Genomic DNA, 27,684 nt, shown 5'->3' with positions numbered 1-27,684 from the left:
ATGTATTAATAATTAATATTCCTCCTATATGTATAGTTTATGTTGAATTTATTAAATTAATTACATAAGCATGTCTGAAGGACTAAAATAAGAAATATGTCCGAAATCGTACATACAATTTTACACTTATAGTATAATAATGTTGAGATTAAAGTATCTCGAAATTATGGGACGTGATCATACAAATTGATGTACATTTGAATCATGTACGTGAACAATATTTTTGTTTGATATATACTATGAGTAGTCGTCTGGGCCCATAGTTTTGTTGGTGTGAAACACCGACAGGCATGAAGAGTTGGTAGAACAAGTTGCTCCAAGTTTCATGTGACTGCATATCGTAATCAAGAATGGGAGTGTTGATAATTATGTCCTAAATTTTACACAAAAATAACAGTCCCCAAGGCCAAGGCTGCAGCATGGGGTTCCCATGTGGGGGGTCCTCCTCTAATTTTAAATCAAGTTTTCCTCACCTTTTCTCACTCTCTGTTTTTTTTTTTTAAAAAAAAATTATTTCATTGATATTTGTTTTAATTATAATTATCTTCTCGTTATTTGAAAAAATATAAATTATCCTTGATATTAACAATCGTCCAACAAATACCCTCATGTCACAGTTCATTATAGAGAATATTTGTTAAACAATCGTTAATTAAAGAGATTATTCATAATTTTTCAAAGAATGAGGAGGTATTTTATAATTACAAGAAAATTCAAAAGAGCCCCTTATAAATTACCATGTTTTTTGAACAATGAGGAGGTATATCCTGTTCTTATAATAAGGATTAAACCATTTTATATTCACCGTGAGTATTAAAACTAGAGAAATTTAATTGATACAAAATGTTTATTTTCTCGAAATTTGTTGAGATACATATTGTGCAATAATCGGTGCTATTCAATCACTGTAGAAAAAGTTGATTGAATTCACGTCGAATCAAGTATTATAAGTCAATTACTAATATTTTCACAATATTCACTTGCATACAATGACATAATTTACAATTTCGACGGAATTTAAATAAAAAAAGAATAATTCAACAATTAAATCATGGTGGTGATAATTCCTGAACCACTGATTCTATATGCAGTTGGCAGAATGGGTTTAATTATTCTCTCTGTTATTGAAGAAAACCATGAAACAGACCCTTTTCGACCATCATGTTCCTCATATATATGTCTTGGTTCCTCAGTTTCGGCCGGAACGCTGGTTTTTGTCTCCTTCCCTTCTTAATGCATATAAACACTCCATCTCCCCATGCTTTCTACCACAAAACATCATCAATTTTACACGGAATCAGTTAGATACCAAGTTGTCATTATTAATTCCGTGAGGTTTATGTCTCGTAATTAAAATATTGTGAGTTTGAATGCTATGATAAATAATCAACTTACTATTATTAAAATAGATTAAATACTTATATCTGTATAACTTGAACTCATAACTTTTTTATTGTAGTACCTCAACCTCGCCACTCAGGCAAGGGATCTTGGTAGGATTATCCATGTTTTGTGTATTCCATGTTGTAATAGCATGTTACCTTAACCTCACCACTCAAACAAGGAATCTTGGTAAAAACATCAAAATACTCTAAAAAAACAGTTTCGTAATGTTCAAACATCAAACTACTAGTTCCATTTTTTACTCACACACGATTCATGACATGATACAAAAATGAAATTATTGATTATAATAACATTATTTAACAAAAAATAAATAATTAAATTCCTACACATAAAGTGCAAAAAAATAAATATATTCAAAATTCAGACGTAATTTTCAATGTTTCACTCTTATGGAAAAGAAATGAAGGATTTATAATGTGAGGGGGTTCCATAATCCTTTTGTAGCACCCCCTTCACTTCCTGTTACCTCACTGTTTCATAATTTTTATCAATAATTGCATCATGTGGTTGGGATTGTGGTGGTGCAGCCATCCTCTGCATCATTTCCAGAAACTGTTGCATAAAGGGGTTTATTTCTGGAAATGACGCAGAGGATGGCTCCACCGCCACAACCCCAACCACAGGATGCAGTTATTGATAAAAATTATGAAACAGTGAGGAGACATGGGGCAAAGAGGGTGCTACATTAGGTGGTATCAGAGCAGGGATTAGATTTCTTAGGGATAGTAAATAAAATGTAATACTATACGTAAGATGTATATATTAGGAATCTACTCACATGTGTGCATATTGATTAGATGATTATGTGCATTTATATACATAAATACAGAAATTACTTTAAGTATGATATTTAGGAAAAATATATCCCTGATTGCGTTAGAGAGTACTACACCTCTAACTTAGTACGTGGAAAGTGTTTAAATTAGTGAATAATGCATGTAACTGTCAGTAACAGGAGAGAAGAGATCCTCATAATTTGGACCATATTAAGTCCTTCAATCAATGACAATAATAATAAGGATGTGCGGATTGCGTGTGGCTGTATTTGACTTCAATTATATGCAATTCATGTTCGTTATCATTATGGATAAGTAAACTTTGGGAGAGAGGCAGCTGGGTCTGGGTGCAATGAACCACTCACTCTTTCAGGACGTACGTCTTATATCAAATTTTATTAACTAATCACATTATTAGTGTCTCTTTTTCTAAAAGTAAGAATTTTACATTATTGTACGTATTAGAATGATGTCCAGATTCATTAATAGGTTAATATGGTTTTTAGTAGTTATCATCAGTTATAAAAGTTATATAAATACCTTTATATTTAGTGAAACATAATATCATAAGTTTATGTACTTAATACAATTAAAAACATCTTAACTTTGACAATAAATTTCATTGCAATTTACCTTTACGTGATATTGTAAATGAACAAATTATCAATTACATCCTTATATTTTTATTTTATTAAAAAAAATAAAGAGATAAATCTTGTTTTTTTTATATAATGGGATAATTTGCTAATTTGTAAAATCGTTCCTTCTATTTTTCGGGAGCACACCCATAACACTATTATTATGCCACGAAGTTGGAAAATGATTTTTTTTGTGTAATAAATTTTATAATCGTGGTTGATTTAGAATTAGATTTGCAAAGCCAAAAAATATTGTTTTGGCAAAATCAATTGAACCCATTTTAATTCTTTTTTCCTTTATTAATTCTTAGATTTTACTCTTTAGGATTTTGTATCCTTACCTCAATTTAACCCATTTTAATTCACTTTTCCTTTTTTTAAAGTTCGAAACTACATTATAAATTTTAATCATCAACAATCAATAAATATTAATTATTAGTATCAAATATATATAACTAACTAACATCTACTATTACAATAATCCAATTATCATTATTAAAATAGAACAATACCTCCACATTAGTAAAACTCGAAATTAAAAGCTGTAAACTTTTAGTTTCGGCAACTATGAAACAAAAAGGAATATATATATTTCAAAATAATATACTAAGATTAAAAACAATACAGTACTCTTAAGTCCAATTGCAAAAAGTAGAACAACAAAAAAACATCAAAATTTGAAATGGGCAAGTAGTCGCAAGCACCCTCAAACACGCTGTCAGGCGTCCCAATTAACAAAGAAATCAAAGGGTGGGGAATTTCTTGAGTACTTGACGACTCCAATCATATACTCTCTACTTGAATTTATAAATCCCAATTGAGTCCCCTTTTGATATGATTCACGCTTTATCCATAATATAATTGGCCCTAATGACGTTTCTACTCATCTCATCAATCATGCTGTTCAAATTGTAGAGGTTCGTATATCTGAATCCAATCCATCCACTGCAAGCAAACCTCTTCTTTACGACTACTCCCTCAAATCTAATCCAAACACAAAAAGCATTCAAATCCCCCTTTTTGCCCGTAATTTAATTCAATAATCAATAATCAAATAAACGCACATATTCGAGTAAGTATTTAAGAAATTAGCATAGGTGTGGTGTGTGGATTAATTAAGAGTAAAGGTATGTATATAAAGAGTGTGAAAAGTGATGCCTAAGGAATCACAAGCAAGAAATATGAAAGTTTAAAATGGCGTGGGCGATTGCTAAATGGGAAAAAGATCTTAATTACTACAAATATCAACCACGTTTCCGTAACTGGGGTACGCTATTTCGGATTCCCGCGAGATATCCTTCCAACCACGTGCTTTTTATTTTTAGCAACCAAATCTTGCACACACGTTTGCGTCACTCTTATACATTCAACAATGAATGCTTACAAATTACAATTCCTCCCTCCTCCTATATATAGAATCCTCTGTTTCACACGCTTCCTCATACACTCCGTTTTTGCTCTGTTTCTCTCTTCTTTTTCTCTCTACTTCTTCTCCCAGTCCAAGAAATTTCAAAGACTTGTACTCAGAACCCTTTTGATTTTCTGGTTATGGATTGGGTTCGAGGTGAAAAATTGGGTCAGGGGAGTTTTGCTACTGTGAGTTTGGCGGTTCCCAGAGGCCGGAGTTCTTTTCTTCCGCCGTTGATGGCTGTGAAGTCTTGTGGGGTTTCTCACTCTTCCTCTCTTGTGAACGAGAGACTTGTTTTGGAGGAGCTTAGGGACTGCCCCGAAATTATTCGATGCTTTGGCGAGAACTTTTCGTATGAAAACGGGGAGAGGTTGTATAATGTGTTGTTGGAGTATGCTTCCGGCGGGTCTTTGGCTGATAAGCTCAAGAAATCCGGCGATCGGGGGCTGCCGGAATCTGATGTTAGGCAGTACACTAAGTCTTTACTCAAAGGGCTTCGCTATATTCACAAGGTTGGGTTCGTTCACTGTGATATTAAGCTTCAGAATATTCTCTTAGGTCCCAACGGCGGCGTAAAGATTGCTGATTTCGGGCTGGCGAAGCGGGTTGGGAAGAAGAGCGCTGTTCCCCGGTGCGAGTTGAGGGGAACGCCCATGTACATGTCGCCGGAGATGGTCGGCGCCGGCGAACAGGGGGCGCCGGCGGATATTTGGGCCCTCGGGTGCGTGGTGGCGGAGATGGTAGCCGGAGCTCCGGCGTGGAGTTCTTCCAACGTGGCGGGACTGTTAATGAGGATTGGAGTTGGTGAGGAGGTGCCTGCGATTCCAGGAATTCTGTCAGAGGAAGGAAAAGATTTTCTTGGGAAATGCTTTGTCAAGAACCCAAGCAAAAGATGGACGGCTGAGATGCTTCTAAATCACCCCTTCGTTAGTGATCAAGATCTTGACGATGCCGCGTTGAAGGACAGACTGACAAACACAGCCTCAACTTCTCCGAGATGCCCATTCGATTTCCCAGATTGGGTGTCATCAGCTACATGTTCAATTACATCTTTGCCCTCACCGGCACACTTTCCGGAATCTGGCCTATGGTTCTGCGAGGAGTCCAATTTTAGAAAGGAGTCGTGGTCCATTTCCCCGGCGGAACGGCTGCAGGGGTTAGTCAGTGAACAAAGTCCTCATTGGTCCGTTTCCGATGATTGGGTCACTATTAGGTGACGGAATCAAACATTTAGTCAATTATCAGATTTTTTGAAGATTTTCTTCTCTGGGCACTGGTTTTTTTTCCCCTTAGATTTTTATTTTAATGGAATAGGGTTTTTGTGTACATGAAAGAATTAGAGAGAGAATTATTAGCATCTGACTCGAAAAAGGCTTCGAAATCCTGAGCCGCAGAGTGTACAGTACAGTTATACCTCAGTAAAAAGGTTATACATTCTTTTGATTAAATCTTTTTTCATTTTTTGGGTTTATTAAAATGTGGTGTTGGGAAAAGGAAGAAGGCAGTGGTTGTTGGACGTGTTAGGCAACAGAACAGAGATGACTGCTGATATTTTGCCCAATTGCCCACTGAAACTGATGATGTTTTCAGATTCTGGGCCTCTGCTTCTGTTTGTTGCAACTTGCCACCACCAATAGCACACTAAATCAGGATCCCACATCCCTAAAATAATTATCCATCAACTTGGATATTTCTCTTGTTATGCATAATCATATCTCGTAATTTCTTATTCAAGTTAAATTTTATCGAATCAAATTAATTATATAACAAGTGTACAACAAGATATATTTACTATGTAACCGATCGTGTTCATTCAATACACCAATCACATTGATTTAGGTCCCGTCAAACCTGACTTGAGTTAGAATTTTTTCTGTATTTCGACATATTCAATTCATCAAAAATATATATTTATACTTTTTTATTTGTGTTTTTCAATAGTCTAACATAACCTTATCTTAGAGTTTGATGTAAACCATTAGTTAGAGTTAACAATTTATATTTATGATAGTCGGCAATATTTATTCAATAACATGAATCACATTGATTTTGAGCTTGAAATGTCATGCTCCTTTTGATTGTGTGAATGGTCGATCATCATCACAACATAATTGTTGGGAAAAATTGAACGGGTTGTAACTATACCCGTCGGTGCTTCAATTTAAGAGTTTGTTGTTTGGAGTAGGAAAATATAGTATCATGCCTACCGCTGGGTTGAGGTACTCATAGTATTAGTATACTTAGATGCATTCAATAAACTGTCAATATAAGATGAATTTTACGTGTTAAATATAATTTCTCCTCATGTACTAATAAAAAAGTGTAAAAAAAACATCTGTAAAAGACATAGTCTAATTTACCCCCTTATGATTTAAGAAATGGTGCAATTGACCCCCTCCCCTCTAGTTGCATCGTTTTTAGTGTTATTGAGAGGTAAATTGCACTTTATTTTTTTATAAGGACTTTTTTGCACTTTTCTGTTAATATAGAGAGTAAATTGTATTTAACACTTGAAGTGAATAAAAATATGCGAACTTTTGATCTTGATAATTTTCGGAAACCCCACTGGGCGAATACCTAAAATGAGGTAGTGAAGAGATGGAAAGTGGTGAAGTGGATCTCCATAGTCGCAAATCAAAGTAGACAACAATGTGGAAATGCAGACAAGTAGATGTTATAAGTTGAATGTGGAAGTAAATGAATTAGATTAGTGGTCCTGTTAAGACAGCAAGATTCTGGAGAAATGAATGGCAAGGCTATGTAGTTGGTGATGCTATTGAATTCTGAATTAAGTGGAGAGGTGTGTATATGTATGAGTTTGCAAGTTACAACCTGTCATTCAAACTGAACTGGCATTGGGAACAAAATCTTGAAGAATATCGTTGTCACATATATATACTTGCTTAGTAGATCAGAGATTGTCTCAATTTTTATATCCATACAGACAGACAGCTATATATCTGTCTGACTTTTACCACTTGGTTTTCTCGATTTGGTTTTTCCCCGTCTTCTTTCCAGATGACACGAAAACGCGCCTTTGATCACGAAAACCTCTTAGACTGTGGATTGAGCCATCAACGCGAAAACCCTTTGAAACTATAAAACCAAGACTTGATGATGCCTTGACACGGAAGATTGCGCCTCCCAAAATTGAAAACATAGAGATGCATACAACAGAAACTTCTCCAAGAAAGTGGTACCAGACATTTTCAAGCCCGCCTAACTCTATTGGGCAATTAACTCTGGCCCAGTTCCAAAAAGTCCATTTCATTTCCAAGATTGTGACTTTTATCCTCCCTTTAGAGTTGTAAGAATTACATCTGTTTTAAGAGAAAATTGTTAATTGCACAAGTAAAACTTATTTCTAAGCTACAATAAAAGCTCTTTAAGTGGTTTGAAGACATTTAAATTTGAAACTAATATAAAATACGTCGGAAAGCAAATTTCAAATAATCAATATTTAAAATATATTATAATAAATCTATAAGAGAAATAAATAAACTTAATTTATTAGTTTTTTAATCAATTCAACATTTCAAAATTGTTCCAAGCTTCAATTTTTCTTTCTTTCTTTTTTTTTAAAAAAATAAGGTTCTCTTCTTTCAAATTATTTTATGTATGTATGGACCCTGAGAATGATTATCTGCGACGCAGTTCGCTTTCCAGGAGAAGTATCCATGCATAAATCTACACTTGTACTTGCGTACATCGTCCGAGGAAAAAGCTCCTTGAAATCCATCAAAACTGCCCAAGATTTCTACCAAAAGCTAACCCCAATCCCATACCATTTGTCTATTACCCATCACCAATCTCAAAGACCAAAGCGAAAAGGGATACGGAGACAGAGACATTATTATCTCCTCTGTACATAAATCAAAAGGGTTCCTCAACTCTCTCTCTCTCTCTCTATATCTCTCTTACAAGACTCCCCAAATGCAGGCATGCAAGAATTTCTAATGATTTTTCATGTGTTCATGCAACCCCCCCTCCCCCCCACGTTTAACTTTTCACACACTGCCCGTGTAATTAATCTATTACCTTTCTTGATATATTTCTACGATTTTTCATGTTGCAGCCTCTCGGTAAATTTCTGCACGTAAAGCTGTTCTTGATCGCTGCTTTTCTCTTAACCTATTCTTCTAGTCTCAAGGTAATTTTCCATCTCAATCTATTCTCGAAAATCCAGACACACCATTTCCATATATAAATTCAATAATTCTCGACGGGTTTTATGGGATTTCAATAGATTGGTGAAACCTGTCGCACTTCGGGCAGTGATTGCGACGTTGGCTTAACATGCGGCATTTGCGCTGCAAACAACAACACCAGACCTCGCTGCATTCGTACTCAACCAATAATTCCTACAACCAAGGTATAAGCATGCATATATAGAGTGTCATGTCACGTGTGTGTATTTCGAGTTCTTGATTGAATCGCGGGTTCCAATACATGTTATATTTTGGAACAGGTAAAAACCTTGCCGTTCAATAGGTATTCATGGCTGACAACCCACAATTCGTTTGCTCGGGTCGGGTCGGAGTCGTCTATGGGCTCTCTTATTCTTGCCCCGTCTAATCAGGATGATTCCGTGACTGATCAGCTCAAAGTATGAAAGATATTTGATTTATTTAGTCAGTGAAGTTCAGTTATAATGAGAAGATCATATTACCGTTTTAACATAGTTTTTGTTTGAGTTAATTGATACTCAAAGTACCTCTCATGGTTAGCTGTAGTCCCATGTAAGGAAAATTCGAGCACATATCAGGTTTGACCAAACGGAAAAGTGACCAATTTATACATTTGCTCAGTGATTGGTTTGGTTCAGTCAAACTTTATTTGGATAAAAATTTTCCTCTGTGCACCTCATATAGTGGCATTGATAACTTGATGCAGATCATGATGTATTGCTTCAATCAACTTGTACTAATTTCCATTTTCAGACGGAAATGTAAAAGACTGGTTTTTCAACTAAGAAATTTTACCTTTTGTAGAATGGCGTTCGAGGACTAATGCTCGATATGTATGACTTCAACAATGAAATCTGGTTGTGTCACTCCTTTGGTGGAAAGTGTTACAATGTAACCGCATTTGTAAGTACGTCGTGGAACCTCTAAGTTTGTGTTAGAACTTGCTGATACTAGAAAGCTGTCTAGAGCCTGTTACTGATTCTGGGCATCTCTGTTTGTGTGGTAGCAACCGGCTACGGTGGTGTTGAGAGAGATTGAGGTTTTTCTTGAACAAAATCCGACAGAAATCATCACCATCTTCATTGAGGATTATGTGACATCTCCATATGGCTTGACAAAAGTGTTTAATGAATCTGGGCTCAGTAAATACATGCTCCCGCTATCTCAAATGCCTAAAGATGGTAAAGATTGGCCAACGGTGGCGCGCATGGTCAAGAAGAATCACCGCTTGGTAGTCTTTACCTCTAAATCTTCGAAGCAGGCTTCTGAAAATATTGCCTATCTATGGGACTACGTCGTGGAAAATCAGTGTGAGTCGTGCTAGTCCTTCAAAATTGAGCATAATATGTGAAATTTCATATGGTGAAAAGATATTATGAATGTGATCATTATCTGGTTCTTTTAGAAAGTGATGGATTTGTGTATGCAGCATTAAGACGTCATAAATTTAATGTATTTCAGAGGCTTAAAGGGCATCTGCTTAACACTTTGCAGATATTTTAAGAAAGCTAATGTTATATACACATTTTCGTGTGTTGGGAGTTAACATTGAGAGATGGCCAAATTTGCAGATGGGAAAAATGGGATGATTGCTGGTTCCTGCCCCCAACGTCCGGAATCATCGCCCATGAACACAGCTTCGAAGTCTCTGGTTCTTATGAATTACTTTCCAACAAACCCGAATGTATCGACAGCTTGCATAGACAACTCTTATGACCTGATTAGTATGATGCAGACCTGTTATGATGCAGATGGAAAACGCTGGCCAAATTTCATTGCAGTTGATTTTTACACTGTACATACCAAAAGACCTGAATCCGTGATAATTATATGGACGACAGAGACAATATTTCCGTCTCTTGATTTATTTCTCGTTTTGGTGCAGCTGAGTGACGGAGGGGGAGCCCCAGAAGCTGTTGATCGAGCCAATGGGCGTTTAGCCTGTGGCTGTGACAGCATTGCCTATTGCAGAGTATGCTTTTAAACAGAAATTTCTATGATTCTCAGAGCATGATTTTTCCCCCTTACTTGCCTTTTCTGTCTGATATACGTGTTTTTGCCATCTAAATTCGTAATGCCAACTATACAGGCAAATGCAACTTTCGGGACGTGCAATGTACCGGTGCTTGCACCTCCACCACCGGCTCAGCTACCGCCCATTGCGAGAGCGGACGAGCATAGCAAAAGTTCTCCTATGAGCAGACCTCTCAATCCTCATCGGTTTATTTTGGCAATCCTAACCAAGGCGCTCCTGATGTGGCTGTAGGTCCTGCTTATTTGGTAAGACCAGAATAGTGCATTCTTTAAATTGGGTTCACAGACATTAAAACTTATTCGAATTTCAGAGGGTGCGTGGATGTTGGAAAGCCTCATCTGGTTTTTACTGGTGATGAACAACTTCCCAATGTATTTTTCCACTACTATTGATCATATAATTTGCTTCTAACGACTATGTCGTCAGATGGATAGGCGAACGTAGGTATATAGGAGTATTTTTTATAATACAACTTATTATAGCTACCCTGTTCATTTACATTCTATAGTAGATGCAAAAGACGCGATTCTTGGCCGACAGGCGACATTGGTTGATGGATGCTGACAATGTCTTGAAACTAAATAGTTTTTAAGTTAAAAGTACAGGATACACAAAATTTGCACTTAAATGTGTCAGATTGTTGAAGTAGAGGGACCCCTCAGCCCCCAATATTGGCTCTTGATAGAGTTGCATCTTCCATTTTTGGCTAATTATTAAAGCCTGTTAAATTTAGATCTGCTAATCACTATTGTACATTATAATTTGGGAAACAAGTAGTGCAGATTAAAGTAAACCCAGCCCCAAGTCACGCTTTTCACATGATATGTAAAGGAGCAAAAGTTCAGGCTAAGCGCGACTTATGATGTCGTCATGCCCTTGGCATGCATGGCAGTGGAGAATTTCAACACGCAAAAAAGTCATTAAAAACCATGAACAGCAATACAAAAAGGCCCACCAAAATATTAACAGAAATAGTAAAGCCAAGAGCAAAAGCGCATTAGGAAGCAGCAATTCTCTTTGATTTAGTGCGTATCGGATCAACTTGGTGATACAATTAAAGAAAGCCATGGATACATTAATGGAGAATGCCCTGTCTTGGCCATTGAGGTTTTTCAAGAAAGTGTGGGGGCTTCTGCAGATAGTGGTTGTACTATGGGAGCTGCAAGAACTCGACCCTCAGTTTGTTTTTCTTAGTGATAGTGGTGCTCAACTTGCAACTACTGATAATCTGCTCTTGTATACTTAGATCAAATCATCCAATCTTGAAAAGAGGTATCAAATCTATGTTGCTTTTCTCAATGTATTTCTCTGCGTTAAAATCAAAATCTCTCATTATCAAGAAATTATGAATTATTCGATTATGACAAAATCGTGCTCCACGTTTTGCACTCTTTGTATTTAACTCCTTTTATTTTTTTTTTAGTATGTTGAAATGTTATTTTTATTTTAAACAAGGGATGATTATGCAACTCTTGTAATCACAATTACATCTCCTGCGGATTGAAAAATCACATCCATTGACCCACACATTTACTTTTATCTAACAAATAGATCTATTTGTTGGTAAAAATTTATTGAATTTTCTAACATTAATTAGCAAAACAAAAAAAGAGATAAAAATTCGTATTTACTTAAGTTACTACTAACTTATTATATGTCAAATAAATATTTTTATTACCAACACACATTTATAAAGATGAAGACACTTCATCACATGTATTAGAATGTGAAAGATGTACGTATAAGGTAAGTTCGGTCAAAGAAAAAATTATTTGACGTATAAGTCACTAATAAGTAAATCGAAGGTAAAATAATTTTTGATGCAATTGTTTTGCTAATATTAGCAAATTTGTTGAATTTTAACTCTTTAAGGGATTTATTTGTTAAGTAGAAACAAACGTCAAGTATATTAGATATAATTTCCAAATCACAGTGCGTCTTAATGTAGCATCCTCTATGATACTACATTTTATTATCATTAATTATTTCACACCCTTCTTAATTACATGTTTCGTAATAAAAATATTATTTAACCAATAAAATAATTTTTATATTTTGATTAATAAAATATATAAATATAATAAGAGATAATAGATATTGTCAAATATTTATATTTATTCTCTACTGATGTATTCATGAACATAACTTAAAATCAGATGAACTTCAAACCAAATGTGTTGGTCTTTCTAATATCAGGTCTAATGCAAAGTAAAAATTATATAAGTATTTTGTTAAGGAATTGCACCATATACTAAACCCGCCCTAATTTCTCAAAATTTAAACCGTTAATGGTATTAATAAAAATAGAGCCTAAAGCTGAAGTCAAATTTAGTCGGGCCCAACTCTCAGTAGTGTTTGGAACTGGACTTATGGACTCAGTAACACGTAAGGCCCCAAAAAACTGGGCCTGATCCATTGGGCTAAGGCAACCACCTTGGCGGGAAAACACAAAGTTCCCGCCATTTCTAACATTCCTCCCCCGCCTTTTCTCCATCTACCTTTCGAAACATCAGATCACACAACTCTTTCTCGAGAAACATACAGAGAGTAGAAAGCAATGCAATCCGACGAGCAGCCGACAGTGGCGGGCAGGCGCCGGACTCGGGGCGCGGCCGCGACCGCGCGTGCCGAAGCACTCGAGCGTCTGAAGGCACTACGCCGCGGCGGGCGCCGGGAGATGGATGAGGGTGGCTTCCAGATCAAGATGGAGCAGCCTATTTACGACACTGTAGATGAAAAGGAGTATGAAGCTCTCGTAGCTAAGCGCCGGGAAGAGGTCAAGGGTTTTATTGTCGACGATAATGGACTAGGGTACGGGGATGAAGGCCAGGAAGAAGACTGGTCGCTCGCTGGCGTCGCTTTGTCCTCTGAAGAATCCGATGGGGAATCTGAGAGGCCGAAAAAGAAGAAAAATAATTCTATTTCGGATAAGAAGGAGAAGGCAAGTGTGAAAAAACCATCTGCTTTGGCGTCTGCAGCCGCCTTGATGGGTAAGCAAAGGATTTCTAATATGTTTACTTCGTCTGTATTCAAAAAAGACAAACAGACGAATGTTTCCTGTGATAGTATTGTTGATGATGTGATTGCTGAGTTTGCACCCGATGAAAATGATAGGGAGAGGAGAAGGAGAACCAATTCGAGCAATTCACATTTGAATAATTTGAAGAAATTTACGCCACCTACTTTGGGGGTTTTACCTGTTACAATTGAAAAGCCTGCTATTAGTAGTGTTAATTTAGATGCTAGGGATAAAATTAATGAGATTAACAGCTGCCATCCTGATGTAAATAGTGAGTCATGGAGGGGTCATTCCGAACTGGGTGAAAATACCAAAAGCGAGGAGAATACTTTGACTCCCTCAGAAAGAGTAACTAATTCATTTGACCAAATAAAGATTGAGGAAATAAAGGATAATAGTGAATCTATTGAATTTGAGAAAAAAGAGTGCTCGCTGGATATGGGTGAAGTGAAGGAAGTGCAGACAAAGGTGTTTTCTCTCAATGCAAAAATTGAGGATGCAAAAGATCCAGTTTTAAGTGCAACTATGGGGTGGCAAGCTGTAAGAAGTGCAGGACAAAGCGTAGTTGCCGACTGTAATGGATCCGGACCTGGGGTGAAGCAGAGCACAAGCAGTGAGGAGAAGTTGGATTTTGAAGTAGAGTCTGATGGATCATTGCTTTTCTACATACTTGATGCGCATGAGGAGATTCATGGTGCTAATGCTGGGAATCTTTATCTCTTTGGAAAGGTACATTGCATTTTGCATTGCCTGATTCGCACTCTTATCTATTTATGGTTCTCTTCCAAGTTATAGCTAATTGAGAGCACTGTTTGAGTTTGAAGGTGGAATTAATGATGATCTATTCATTAACTTTAACTTGTAGAAAGCTCTTTGGAGCATCAGCGGATTATATATACCTACAATCCGTTCTTTTTGGTTGCCATATGGCATATTATAGTATCTGAATTAAAACTTGTAGGTTTTAGAAAAGTTCATTATTCACGTTGTGAGGTTGAGTTTCCTCTAGCTTTGTCCTTCTCCCTTTTGTTCTCTTTATCCAGAAATTTTACAGAAAGGACACATGTTTAGTATTGTGTATTCCAAGTCTCTGGAGAACATACATCGTAAGATCATTCAGATATACTTTTCCTTCTTATATCCGGCTGTCTCCTTCAGCCAATCTTCGCTTATTTCTGGATAGGCCAATTTTTTTTGTCATTCTACTGCTTTCTCTGGGATCCTTTTCTTCATTGCAGAAGGGGGTAATCATGCTGTACTAACTGCCCGATTGCAAGCTTGTTGGTGGAGCTTTTCTGCTTTTTCATGGTTTTTGTCTAATATGTTTCCATGACCATGATCTTTGTAGATGTCCAACTTTTTAGTAGTCTTCGTAAATATGGTCAATTTCCTTGCATCATGATGATACCTTCATTTCAATGAAAATCTTCGCAAACAGAATCTAATATCTGTCTGATGCTTATGTGTGCTCAAGTCACTGGTCTTGCATGGAATTTGAAATTTGTCATGCATAATTCTGTTAGTTTTGGTTCAAAAAGTGTCTCAACTTGCAAATGAGATTTCCTAAAGTTGACATCTGATAGTCGTTCTTCTCATTAAGGTCAAATCTGGTGGTACATACCACAGCTGCTGTGTGGTAGTTAAAAACATGCAGAGATGGGTGTATGCTATCCCAACGGTTTCTTTCACGCACAATGACACAATTACTGAGCTAGAGAAAAATGTTGAAGAGTCTCGATTATCCCTCATGGCTTCTAAGGACATGATTGCAAAGCAAGGGAGAGATGGTGAAAAGTCCAGAATGATATCCACAGATCTTAAAGAGACAATTGCAAAGCTGGAGAAAAATGTTGAAGAGTCCCAGAAAGCGTTACGGATTCGACTTCATGTAATATCATGCCATGTTATATTTTTATATTCTCTCTGATTATCTTCCCTTTCTGATGGACCAAATTTCTTTCTTAGGAACTGGCATCAGACCTGAAGACTGAAATGACAAAAGAGTTACTGGATCGAAATGTTTCAAGTTTCAGCATGGCACCTGTTAAGGTTGGTATAATGGAAGATCTAATGCATGAGATAATTTCTTTTTAATTGGATTGTTGAAATTTAAAAATATGACATCTTAATTCCTGCCATTATTACAACAAAGTCATTCAATTATACTGCAATGCTGCAAAACTAAATTAAGACCTTCTTACATTGTCCTAGAGAAATTATGCATTTGAGAGATCAGACATACCTCACGGGGAGAATTATGTCCTCAAGATCAATTATCCATTCAAGGTATATCAAAAATTCATTTAATCACGTTTTCATATGAATTCAAATTCTCAACACCTTCTGTTCGATTAAGCAAAACTTGGAGACTCGCGGGCCATCATTCTGAACGCTGCATGCGAGAAGAATAGGAATTATCTTGAAGTCTATTTGGCTCAATCACTTTCAATTAACTTCGTACTTCTTTTCCACAGGATCCGCCGCTTCCATCAGATCTCAAAGGGAACTGCTTCTGCGCTCTGCTTGGAACTCATAACAGGTTAAAGCTGTCTCCTGGTGGTCATGTTAATAGCTTGACGATGCCCTATTTATAGTGTTGCAATATCCTTCAAGTTTAGCATTTGTTTGGGTGCATAGGAGGAAAATACATTCATGAATATTTTATTTACTAGCTTATCAGGTTTATTATCTGATAATTTCTAGTTTCATATTCTTGGTGGCTCCTGGTTTAGGACTTGGACCTTTCTTAAAAAAATGTATGCATAAGTTCCTGACTCTGTTTTTCTTTAATATCCTTGGAGAGGAGAATCTCACTACTTCTGGTTAGATGTGTTCTCATGGTGAATTTCTCTGGCATGAAGTTTTATCAGTAAACTGATCTACGCACCCAATGCATAAGGTTTAGTGAAAGAAGGAATTCTAATGATTGATGTTGCTCGCAGTGCAATGGAGCTTTTCCTAATTAAACGGAAAATCAAAGGACCATCATGGCTATCAATCTCAAAATTCTCCAGCTGCACAGCTTCTCAACGTGTGAGATTTCTGTAGCTCTGCATTATGTTTTTTGTGGTGTACATCATGTGTTAATTATTTCTTTTGCATTCTGAACAGGTGAGCTGGTGTAAGTTTGAGGTTACCGTTGATTTCCCAAAAGATATTCAAGTTTCAACTTCCTCGAAGAATATCTCAGACATTCCTCCAGTAGTAGTTACGGCAATAAATTTGAAAACTATCATCAATGAGAAACAGAATGTAAATGAAATAGTCTCTGCATCTGTCATTTGCTGCCATAGGGCCAAGGTATAGCATTTGAAACTTATGCTTGATGCATACATTGCTAGGGCCTGTTTTCCTCTTTGTCCCTTTTTCTTTTAGAAATTCATGTTTCTGATTTTAGTTTTGGCATTACTTCCTTTTCTTTGTCTAAGCCATTGTCTCTGTCTTGTCATTTTCAACTTCTCTCCTGTTAAAACCATAATGTTAAAAACAAGTTTGTCTGTTACCTTTGTGGTGACATCATATCTTGCTTCATTGTAACGGAATTGAACTATCATGTTGCTCTAAAATTGCTTTCTTGGTGGTTGATCTGGCAATTTGATTTATTATAGTAGCAAAAGTAAGCCTAATGTGTGATGCATCTTCCAGATAGATGCTCCCATGGTGGCCTCAGAATGGACTCGTCCAGGTATGCTTAGTCATTTTACTGTCATCCGTAAACTTGAGGGAGGCATATTTCCAATGGGCTTTACGAAGGAGACAGCTGACAAAAATGCAAAGGCAGGTTCAAATGTTATTTGCTATGAAACCAGGCAAGTCCTCTTGCTAGGTCAATAGTTTGATTTACTTTTCCTCCTTTGCTGGTCTATTTTTCAGTTTTCCGTTTCATGCCTTTCAATTTCCTAACTTATGTTCTGCCTTTCAGTGAAAGGGCTTTGTTGAATCGTTTGATGACTGAGTTGCACAAATTGGATAGTGATGTACTAGTTGGACATAATATATCTGGGTTTGACCTTGATGTCCTTCTTCACAGAGTCCAGGTATTTATGTACCTTTGGCACTAAATTTGGATTTTGGATGTTGTAAATGATAGTATAAACTCACTGCTGCACTTTTACTCTGATAGTATCAAGTGCCAGGCTTCACATCCTAAGATGTACTCTTACATATAGCATTTTGCAGGTTTGCAGAGTGCCCAGCAGCATGTGGTCAAAAATAGGCCGTTTGAAGCGGTCTACCATGCCCAAACTTAATAAAGGGAGTTCAGTGTTTGGTTCGGGAGCAAGTTCAGGAATCATGTCCTGCATTGCTGGCCGTCTTTTATGTGATACTTATATTTGTTCGCGTGACCTATTAAAGGAGGTGGGTTATACTGTTCTATTGTTTAGTGATTTTCGTTGTCTCTTATGGTTTATTGCTTCTTCCAGGTTAGCTATTCCTTGACACAACTAGCAAAGACACAACTGAATAAAGACCGCAAGGAGATCACTCCACATGATATTCCTCAAATGTTTCAAAGTTCTGAATCACTTATGGAACTTGTAAGTCCTTGGATTCTCTTTAAATTTCTATCTTGCATTTTCAACTGATTGGGCATACCATGATTCTTAGTCCAGAATTTTCATATTCTAAGGACAGGAGAATTCAAAATAACTTGCGTTTGATGTTAGAGTTCTCTTGATGTGGGTCAGCTTTTCCTGTAATCAGTTGCATGACAAGTTAACCCTGTCGTTACCATCTAGAACAGTTACCTGAACCACCTAAGTTTTGATATGGCGGTTTGGAAGTTCATAACCCCTAGAATTCGCTATATCTTCCGGGGAAGTCCTAGTCATAGATCTGGAGGTTTCTTCCAGTTTGTTCTGCAGATGAAAATATGCTCCAACTGCAGATCAGCACCTTGACAACTTAGTATCATACTTCTCTTGGAATGATGGTTCAACCTCTTTGGTGACTTGTCAAAGATCAATTTCTGATTACATCCAAAATTAATTTCATTATCTGACTGCACTATGTGTTTCGTACTTCGACTATTTGCAGGTTGAGTATGGCGAAACAGATGCATGGTTGTCAATGGAACTCATGTTCCATCTGAGTGTTCTTCCTCTCACACGTCAACTGACTAATATTAGTGGCAATCTTTGGCATAAAACTCTCCAGGTAAACTTAGAAGTGAGCTTGCAGTGATGTTTCATTGCAGGCCCTAAACTTTTACATTTTTTTCTAATTTCAGGGTGCTAGGGCTCAAAGAGTGGAATATCTCTTGTTACATGCATTCCATGCCAAGAAGTTTATTGTTCCAGACAAGTTTTCTTCTCAATCCAAGGAGACATTGACGGCAAAGCGAAAAGTTAGTAGTGGTGTTGAGAGCAAAGAAATTGAACCTGAAGGTACAAATCTTGATGATGAGACTCCAGAAAATTATCATGGGAAAACCAAAAAGGGACCTTCATATTCTGGTGGGCTGGTGCTGGAGCCAAAGAAAGGACTATATGACAAGTATATATTACTTTTGGATTTCAACAGTCTTTACCCTTCCATTATTCAGGTTGGTCGGATTTTATATTCTTTCTTTGCGCCCTTTTTAACCTGCTCCACCAGCTTTCTAACTGAAATATTTGAGTAGCTGGTTATCTTAAGACATCTACTTATTCTCTTTATCTGTTTCCCAGGAATACAATATTTGTTTTACTACTGTGGAGAGATCTACTGATGGGTCAGCTCCACGTTTACCATCTACTAAAAGGACTGGAGTTCTACCGGAGGTAAAACATCTGAATATGCATAATTTAGTGGAGTTCAATGTCCTATATATGTAGTAACAACAGCATATCTCCCATACAGCGGGAAACTAAAGGTTTTTAGCTCAAGCAAGAATGCTTTTGTGATTATAAAAGACCGCATTTCTATAATTTAAAAAGTCCATGCACTAATTTCCAAATATGGATAAGCGCAAGCACTAAATATTTTGCCCGACATGTCCTGGAACCTCCTTCATGGAAATGTTCCAGATATGCTCACATTGGAAGAATGGTTTACCTGTATTCATGTAGAAATAGGCCTCTTTGATATGCATTAGTTAGCAGTACAACTGAACCAGTGCAAATTCTGAAGCAAAGAATTACAAGTATGACATAGCCAAAATTATGTACATTAAAAAATGTAAAATGCCAATTAATCAATAAAAATATTTTCAATCATGCCTTTTTGAGGAACTGACATGCTTTTATAAGAGAAATAAAATCTTGGAATATATTGTCAATCGCTATTGGCCACTAAACTCTACTCTCTCTTGGTAAGTGGTACTTCGGAAGTAAATTAAGTTGATGCATGTCGGCTTGCTCTAACTATTGTTAAATCCTCCACATCCACGTACACAATCTTCATGAAGGAAATATAATCTCTAGGAAGGCTGAGTCGGATTTCATCCTGTTTGTCATTTGTCAATCTTTTTGTTATTGGAACAAATAAACTGCACATACAAAAGTTGACAAGTAACTAATTAATGAGTTTGTAAGTAAGTTATTGGTTGGCCCATAGGTCTTCGATTTTTAAATTTGCTTTTACATATATAGGAACTTGTAATAAATAACTGCAATTGTATAGTTGCTTAAGAATTTGGTGGAGAGAAGGAGAATGGTAAAATCATGGTTAAAAACAGCAACTGGTCTCAAAGTCCAGCAGCTCGACATACAGCAACAAGCTCTGAAGCTGACAGCAAATAGGTTTGTGCTTGCTTTATCTTATAAACTCTATGTGCGCGTCTTGGTTCCTTGTTAGTCAGTCACTGGAGTTCAACAAATTTGTTGTGCAGCATGTATGGATGCCTGGGATTCTCCAATTCAAGATTTTACGCAAAGCCCCTGGCAGAACTTATAACACTACAGGTAAGAAGTTAATCATTTGATAAAAGTGAAAGTCGCCTATTAGGTCTATCTATTGGAGATGAAGATGCTATTAACTAACTTATTTTATGCAGGGACGGGAAATTTTACAGAGCACTGTCAATCTCGTTCAAAATGTGTTAAACTTAGAGGTGAATTCTCTGACAGGGTTCACTTGATTTTCTAGTATTTACATGTATGTCTTTCTTTTAACTGCTACTTGTGGACCTATTAAGCTAGCCTTCTCTTTTTCAAACAGGTCATTTATGGTGATACTGATTCAATAATGATATACAGTGGACTTGATGATATTGGAAAAGCTAAATTAATAGCTGGGAAGGTCATTCAGGAGGTGTGTTTTAAATCTACATTTGCTAGTTATTGGGAATCATTTCCTTAAAGCTTGAAAGAATGAAATGGGATATCTTAGTACTTGTCCTTTGAACCTCATTTCAGGGATATTTCCTGCATTTCTTGATTATTAATCCTGAAAATGCATGTGAGTCAGAATCATTGATTAATAGGTTGATCGAGTCATTGGAAGTGTTGAATTGATTTGAGGATTTGTTTTAATTAAAGCTGTCTGAAACTTGAAGCTTGGATAACACAGAAGCTTGATGAAGTGGAAGATGTATTCCTTCTCTCTGAACTGTGTAAACCTGTATTAGGATGTTCATGTTCTTTTATTCGATATCCTGGCATTGTGCCATCCTTGCATCACTCTTCTTTTATTTTGATAGGTTAACAAGAAATATAGGTGTCTGGAGATTGACCTAGATGGCTTGTATAAAAGAATGCTATTGCTCAAGAAGAAGAAATATGCCGCTGTCAAAATGCATTTTAAGGACGGTACATCTTATGAGGTTGCTTCTATATACTCTGCTGAGATTCTATTGATCTTGATGTCCTATCTTCTGTTGCATTACTAAAATTGGACTAACTGTAGGTTATTGAGCGGAAAGGTCTTGATATGGTTAGGCGTGACTGGAGCTTGCTGTCAAAGGAACTGGGAGATTTCTGCCTCAGTCAAATATTATCTGGCGGGTCAGCTTACTTTGTTTCACGTTCTCTTAGTAGGTTAAATCAGCAATTTTGAATGTGCTCTGGTTAATTGTTTTCCCAGTTACCATATATGTCTCTAAATACTTTCAGGTCCTGCGAGGATGTTGTTGAAGCAATACACAATTCTCTCATGAAGGTTCTTTTCTGATCTTGCATGTATTTTCTCAACAAATGGCTATATTTAGAACTTGCTTGTAGCATTTTCTGTTCTCAGTTTTGTGATTTATGGTCTATAGGTAGTATTAGTGAAATATTTGTCTGCTTTCGTAACCAGTTTTATTAGCCATTGTTCAGAAACAGTCCAAATCTTATGTAATGATGACTTTGTAAGTGTTTTTCATTAAAGGTGATATGTTCAGTTTCTGGCTGTCTGCTTAGTAATGACCGCATATGCATCCAGAAAACTTGGATGTCCTTCCCTGGTAGTATATTCAATATATGAGAACAAGCTCACACAAGAAATATCTCCTTGCAAGGCAAAAATTGTCTGAGGAAGTTTTGTATTGGAGCTTGTTAACTTATTTCTTGGGTGATGTTTTGTTGTTTCTATACTTTCAACTTGCAATATATTGTGAGAAGGCATTTTACCTTTTTCTCTTGTCATGGCCAAGAAATTATACATTGGAACCATTCACTAGACAAAATTTAGGCAGCTTTATAACAGAAAAGGCATAGTAAACTGCACATATAATTGCAGGTACAAGAGGAAATGAGGAATGGGCAAATACCGCTGGAAAAATATGTGATCACGAAGACACTAACTAAACCACCTGAAGCATATCCTGATGCTAGAAATCAGCCTCATGTAGAAGTAAGTTCATAGAATAACAAGCAATTGCTACTATTATCTCATCCTAACATTTATTGTATATACTTTCATGGTTCTTTAGGTAGCACTTAGGATGAAGAGGAGCGGTTATGTGACCGGTTGTTCTGCAGGAGACACAGTACCTTATGTCATTTGCTGTGAGCAGGTTGGCTACATTTTCCGTTATATTTCCTTGGTTGCACTTCTTGGTAACATGGAGTTAGTGGATGTTGGTCTCCTGCAAATTAGAATGCATAATGAGCACGGAAAATTTATACAATGTTTATTGTTTGTGTATTTCTAGGGAAATGGTTCAACTTCCTCTGTGGGAATTGCTCAGCGGGCAAGACATCCTGATGAACTGAAAAGAGACAACGGAAACTGGATGGTTGACATTGACTATTACCTAGCACAGCAGGTTTTGTTTTTTCTACCTCTACTTTAAAACTAAAAGCTTTTTGTTTCTTTTATATGCTGCATATTTTTCTGTTTCTTATTGCTCACAACTGAAAAGTTTCACCAAATGGCATACAGATTCATCCTGTCATATCACGTCTATGTGCATCAATTCAGGGTACAAGTCCATCACGTTTGGCTGACTGTTTGGGGCTTGACTCATCAAAGGTTAATGACCCCTCTCTCTCTCTCCACACACACACACATCTATTATGTATGTATATTCCTAGCATATGATCATGATCTGGTTATGGCTTGCTTACCTTTTCAGTTCCAGAACAAATCAATTGATTCTGTCAGCAACGATCCATCCAGCTTGCTGTCATTTGCATTAGATGATGAAGAGAGGTACTTCTTTTTTTAAAAGTAGTTCTTTCATTTATATAATGTTCTGGCTAAATCATCAACCTATGAAAGGTCAAAAAGTTTAAAGCTAACCTTGAGTTAATACCAATAATATCTTGATGTAAGAGTTCATTAACTGAGATATTTCCTTCCTATCCCATCTAGTGCAGTATGATTCTTTGAGTATCCCTAGAATAAGAATTTCTCTCTAACTTCCAACACTAAAAGAAGAGGAAAGATTGTTCTTTTTCCTTCGGGTCCTAGATTGCTTTCTTCTTTCTTCTTTGCTTTATCATGATTTCCCGAGGCTGAGGCTACTTTGGTGGAAAGAAGTTCTCCTCTTGCATATGTTCAGATTCTTTTCTTTTCCCCATCTTAGTCTGAAGGAGATAACAACTAGTACTTTTTATGCTGGTTTTCATAAAATGAAAACATTATTTTGCTTCCTCGACTTCTTTTATTCTTTATGTCTCTAGTAAAAGAGAGCTTATTGGATTTAATGATGCAATGTATGAATTGCAGATATCGCGGTTGTGAAGCTTTGACTTTGTCATGCCCCAGCTGCTCGGGCACCTTTGAATGCTCGCCTATATTGAGCTCAGTATGTGCATTCATCAATACAAAGCCAGCAGACATGCAAGCTGGATCAACTACTAATTTCTGGCAAAATTTGTGCTGTCCGAAATGCCCAGAGGAAGGAGATGGGGGGAGAATATCTCCTGCCATTATAGCTAACCAGGTAACTTCGTGTTGGCATTTGTGAGTCAATACATGTCTAATAGAAAGGATTAATTAATTAAATTATCAACTTCTTATCTTCTATAATTACAAAAAACCTATTCTCTACTTGTACGGCATTACTAGTGTTTTGCATAGTAAGAATTTTTAATGAGCCTTGTATTTTGTGTAGGCATTCTACTTGGAAAAAGTAGAGTTTGCTTATCAATTGAATTAATACACTGTTACTTAGCAAAAAAGTGTAGATGGAATTTGGACAATTTGATAGAAGTTTCATCACTTATGTTTGAATTTTAATTACTGATTTACTGGTTTTACCTGAATACAAGCCATATGCTTCATTATGCTTCAAGATTTTTCCTTCCAGTAACTATGCTTGTTTCTTATCAGGTAAAAAGACAAGCCGAAGGATTTGTATCAACATATTACAAAGGCCTCATGATGGTATTTCAATTACTATCATATTTCTGCATCTGGACTGCAAGGACGCTATTGACTTTGAACCAAATCTTTTTTACAGTGTGATGATGAAACTTGCAATTATGTTACCCGTAGTGTGAATCTTCGAGTACTTGGGGATTCCGAGAGAGGAACTACTTGTCCAAATTATCCCCGCTGCAATGGACATCTTATGAGAAAGGTGTGCGCCTCTGGACTTACTGGTCTTTACTTCTCTTAACCTATTATCATGGATTACTTGAAAATTGCTACCACTGAAAAATTTTCATGTTGTTTACTCCCATTAGTACACGGAAGCAGATCTGTACAGGCAGCTCTCATATTTCTGCTACAGTCTAGACACTGTTCGATGCATTGACAAGGTCTTAATTCTTCTTCCACTGAGCTCGTCTTATTGGATTCTATTCCTGGAATCTATTCTGTATGTGCAACTATAAAGTCAAATAACTCCTAGTTGTTTTGGATTTCAGATCGAAGGTGATAGCAGAATGCCAGTAGAAAAGGAACTAGCTAAAATCCGGCCTCTGGTTGAGATGGCAGCATCAACTGTGCAGAAAATTCGCGATAGATGTGCTTATGGGTGGGTTAAGTTGGAAGACTTAATTGTCTTGGTCTAACTCAACCGTGGTATTTTGTACAGAATCTATTTGAGATCATATTTCACATACCAACTCAAAAGGTAGGGACGGCTTTTTGTAAATATCGAGTGTATAACAAATTATTTGTCACACAGGCACCTTTGCCCAAGAATTGTAGTTAATTTTAGGACAGCTGTTATTGGCTAATGCTTTTATCGCCTGCAATGTTTGTTGTATTAACAAATACAATGCAATTTAACAACCTGCGCTTCATGTGTCATGCTACAGGTATATGCGACGTACCATGCTCGTCAAGTTTAAATTCCAATAGAAGAAGACAAAGGTTGAGAACTTTTGATTTACACACCAAAACAAGCCCAAAAAAAAAAAAAACGAACCATATTCCTGCATAAATGGATTCTACAAATTATTCTCAGTCAAAGTTGGAGCAATAAGAGAACAAATAAGATGTACATATGCGTTTCTCATAAATGACTGAAAGAAAAGGAAAACCTTTTTGCTCGGTTGTAAACGTGCATAGTATATACCACATTGATTGGAGGCATTGTTGCTTTTCAAGTAATCCTTGCATTTACGCTCACTGCAACTCTCCCACAGGTGCTTCATTGAGCCACAGGAAATGTATGAAGTCGTATAATTTTGCACTTACACTCACCTGTCCACGACATAGTTTTAGAAACAATCTGTCATACAACACATAAGAGCCAAATACAAATTAAGGTACATTTATTAATATAATGTACCTTATATGGTGTTGGGTTCAACCTTCTCATGTGGTCAGGTCGCATCTGCTCCAATTGTTTAATGCATCGTTCTCTAATCAGATTAATAGGTGGTAACTCTTCTCTATCTTTTCCTACAAATAAACCAAGACAGCATTATTAATAAGAGAAGTAATCAACAATCTTTTCCCATAGAAACATGTTCGTTGAGGAGATTATTCTCAAAACACATGTCACTAGTTAGAAAAAGAAACACGTCGCATCAACTGCAATAATTTGTGAACGACCTAACATATAATATAGCTGAGAAACTTCATTGTCACAGTCACAATTAGGCATAGACGTAAGCAGTTGGCAGGGATTTGACTCCGTTATTGGGTAACATAAGAAACCAAGAACTCCACCTGATCTACCAGGCCAATAACACTTCATAAGCTCTTCTACACGCTGTGGCACCACATATGCTCTCTTGGATTCATTAAAAGGATGGCGACACAATATACGCTCACCTACCTGCATTGTGGATAAAGTGACAGTTAACAGGATGTAGGTGGACATATGGGAATGCCTGTGACCAGTTATCAAGTATTATATAATTATCCCACACATGATCCAGCAGTGAACATGAAATGCAGCACATTTTTCTTTCTGTTTTGGGTTCTACAACAATTGGGTTGCAGAAACTTGGGTTTGACCCAGGACCTCTTTCGCAATGCGAGAGAGGCGTTGTCATTCAACCAAATGGTTATTGGCCAATGAAGCGCTTGTTCATTTTGCACTTTGCAGTGCAATACTTTAACAAGATTAATAGAATTCGACTGGTCGCAAGTACCAGTTGTACTACCATCACATGTGAAGCACACAAAAGGGATGGTAGATTACCCTGCATTATGTGCAGCCAACTTGTAAATTGCTATAAAGCCTTCTGTCAGGACACAAAAGAGTTTTACTTCCAACTTATTTCTAGAACAACAGGTACATGCACTATATTTGTTCGAGAACAAGAGAGAAAAGGACAAACAAAGTCAGTAAATCATCAAATGAATAAAATTACTAAGACAAAAACCTGTTGGAATTTTTCACCAGAAAGTGACATGTTAGAAAAATAATACTGAACTCCAGAGCAATTATAATTAAGAAAGGATACATATCAAAGAATACCTTTGGCGATGGTTCACTTTCCCCTGTCATAATGTCCACAAGAGGATAACCTTCCTTCCCATATAACCTGTAACATCTTTTTTTGCATGGAATTGAGACCTGAAACAAAAGCTCTATGAATCCCCTAATAGAATCATGATGTGAAATCATGAGGATCAATCAAACCTTTGAAACATCTTCCGAAAGCTTGATGCGTGGCTGGTTATTTATTTCAACCAATTTGAAGACAACGCCTAGGGCGGGTTGAGCATAGCATGTGACCAAATGTGTTCCAATTCCAAATGCATCAACTTCGTGACCCTGACCATATAAAGTTGACAACGTAAGTCTTGAACCTAGTAATAACTTTAGAAGGGAAGATTGATCATTTTATGATACTCTATGTGATCTGTGTCTGCAGCCATGTTATATAAGTAATAGTAAATTGTCTTGAGCACAGGACTATATTGGTGGAGCTAATTTAGTAAAATAGAGATGTCAGCTGTAAGGAGAAAACAAATAACAGATGTAACCATTATGCTTCTCATTAATGAAGAGGGACAATTGTGGGCAAAACAATCATCTGAGTCTGAAAACTATATAAGTGCATATCATGCCATGCTGACAATAAGACATATGATAGGATATGATCATAGGCTTCTGGGAAATTACGATATTTATTGACATTACCTGTTTGTTTAAAGCATCTAAAGTTTCTTCATTCAGGTCATTACTTGCAGTAATACTTGTCCTTCCAAAATCTGGCACTCCGAATTCCTTTTCAATTGCCTGAAAGAATTTTCGAGCCTCACATGACTGGTAAGCAAGGTCACCAGAGTCCAGTCTAATACCTAATGCTTTATACCTGCAAAAAGGACATGTACAAAAATACATATCAAAACAAAGATAAAATACAAAAATACGAGTAAGACTTCCTTACGCACCCTAAATCATTTAAAGCTAGAGCAACTGCACAAAAATTAGGAATGCTGCTTCTCATAACC

At 36.7% G+C, this 27,684-nt stretch overlaps 4 protein-coding genes across 7 annotated transcripts in view; 3 read left to right on the top strand and 1 right to left on the bottom strand.

Annotated features, from left to right (window-relative positions):
* LOC105177612 (mitogen-activated protein kinase kinase kinase 2) lies at nucleotides 4,118-5,932 on the top strand. The gene has a single exon (XM_011100826.2). The coding sequence runs from the start codon at nucleotides 4,370-4,372 to the stop codon at nucleotides 5,444-5,446; it is 1,077 nt and encodes a 358-aa protein (XP_011099128.1). The 5' UTR covers nucleotides 4,118-4,369; the 3' UTR covers nucleotides 5,447-5,932.
* On the top strand, nucleotides 8,296-10,936 carry LOC105177611 (PI-PLC X domain-containing protein At5g67130). The gene is made up of 8 exons (XM_011100825.2): nucleotides 8,296-8,379; nucleotides 8,476-8,601; nucleotides 8,698-8,835; nucleotides 9,221-9,319; nucleotides 9,423-9,726; nucleotides 9,988-10,211; nucleotides 10,302-10,388; nucleotides 10,506-10,936. Exons 1-8 carry the CDS (start codon nucleotides 8,296-8,298, stop codon nucleotides 10,680-10,682), a joined length of 1,239 nt encoding a protein of 412 aa, XP_011099127.1. The 3' UTR covers nucleotides 10,683-10,936.
* On the top strand, nucleotides 12,772-25,329 carry LOC105177609 (DNA polymerase alpha catalytic subunit). 2 transcript variants are annotated; one of them, XR_849067.2, is made up of 32 exons: nucleotides 12,772-14,199; nucleotides 15,071-15,358; nucleotides 15,436-15,519; nucleotides 15,682-15,756; nucleotides 15,945-16,009; nucleotides 16,413-16,503; nucleotides 16,582-16,770; nucleotides 17,116-17,279; nucleotides 17,393-17,507; nucleotides 17,650-17,829; nucleotides 17,895-18,008; nucleotides 18,508-18,627; nucleotides 18,701-19,015; nucleotides 19,140-19,232; nucleotides 20,074-20,192; nucleotides 20,282-20,354; nucleotides 20,447-20,503; nucleotides 20,611-20,703; nucleotides 21,092-21,214; nucleotides 21,298-21,395; nucleotides 21,504-21,549; nucleotides 22,111-22,224; nucleotides 22,304-22,387; nucleotides 22,526-22,639; nucleotides 22,756-22,845; nucleotides 22,949-23,025; nucleotides 23,545-23,761; nucleotides 24,151-24,204; nucleotides 24,281-24,400; nucleotides 24,507-24,581; nucleotides 24,690-24,898; nucleotides 25,086-25,329. XR_849067.2 is itself a non-coding variant. In XM_011100821.2 (31 exons), the coding sequence occupies exons 1-31, from the start codon at nucleotides 13,009-13,011 to the stop codon at nucleotides 24,834-24,836; spliced, it is 4,785 nt and encodes a 1,594-aa protein (XP_011099123.1). In that variant the 5' UTR covers nucleotides 12,772-13,008; the 3' UTR covers nucleotides 24,837-25,077. The 2 variants fall into 2 exon arrangements, 1 of the variants encoding a protein (XP_011099123.1); XM_011100821.2 differs by lacking the exon at nucleotides 25,086-25,329 and having other exon boundaries at nucleotides 24,690-25,077.
* Nucleotides 25,383-27,684, bottom strand: part of LOC105177610 (nicotinate phosphoribosyltransferase 2) — an 8,554-nt gene continuing 6,252 nt past the window's right edge. For 2 of the 3 annotated variants that reach the window (XM_020699070.1, XM_011100823.2), the window contains 7 exons: nucleotides 27,625-27,683; nucleotides 27,371-27,545; nucleotides 26,867-27,001; nucleotides 26,702-26,800; nucleotides 25,945-26,053; nucleotides 25,562-25,674; nucleotides 25,383-25,473 (listed from right to left, as the gene is read on the bottom strand). In XM_020699070.1, the coding sequence (XP_020554729.1) occupies nucleotides 25,396-25,473; nucleotides 25,562-25,674; nucleotides 25,945-26,053; nucleotides 26,702-26,800; nucleotides 26,867-27,001; nucleotides 27,371-27,545; nucleotides 27,625-27,683 (768 nt within the window). In that variant the 3' untranslated portion in view covers nucleotides 25,383-25,395. Of the gene's footprint in view, nucleotides 25,474-25,561; nucleotides 25,675-25,944; nucleotides 26,054-26,701; nucleotides 26,801-26,866; nucleotides 27,002-27,370; nucleotides 27,546-27,624 lie in introns of all 3 variants that reach the window. The other variant, XM_020699071.1, reaches the window with a different exon arrangement.

Source organism: Sesamum indicum, linkage group LG15, assembly GCF_000512975.1.
Source record: "Sesamum indicum cultivar Zhongzhi No. 13 linkage group LG15, S_indicum_v1.0, whole genome shotgun sequence".
Lineage (NCBI taxonomy): Eukaryota > Viridiplantae > Streptophyta > Magnoliopsida > Lamiales > Pedaliaceae > Sesamum > Sesamum indicum.
Note: the sequence above shows the minus strand (reverse complement) of the source record. Positions and strands in the feature narration are given on the sequence as shown.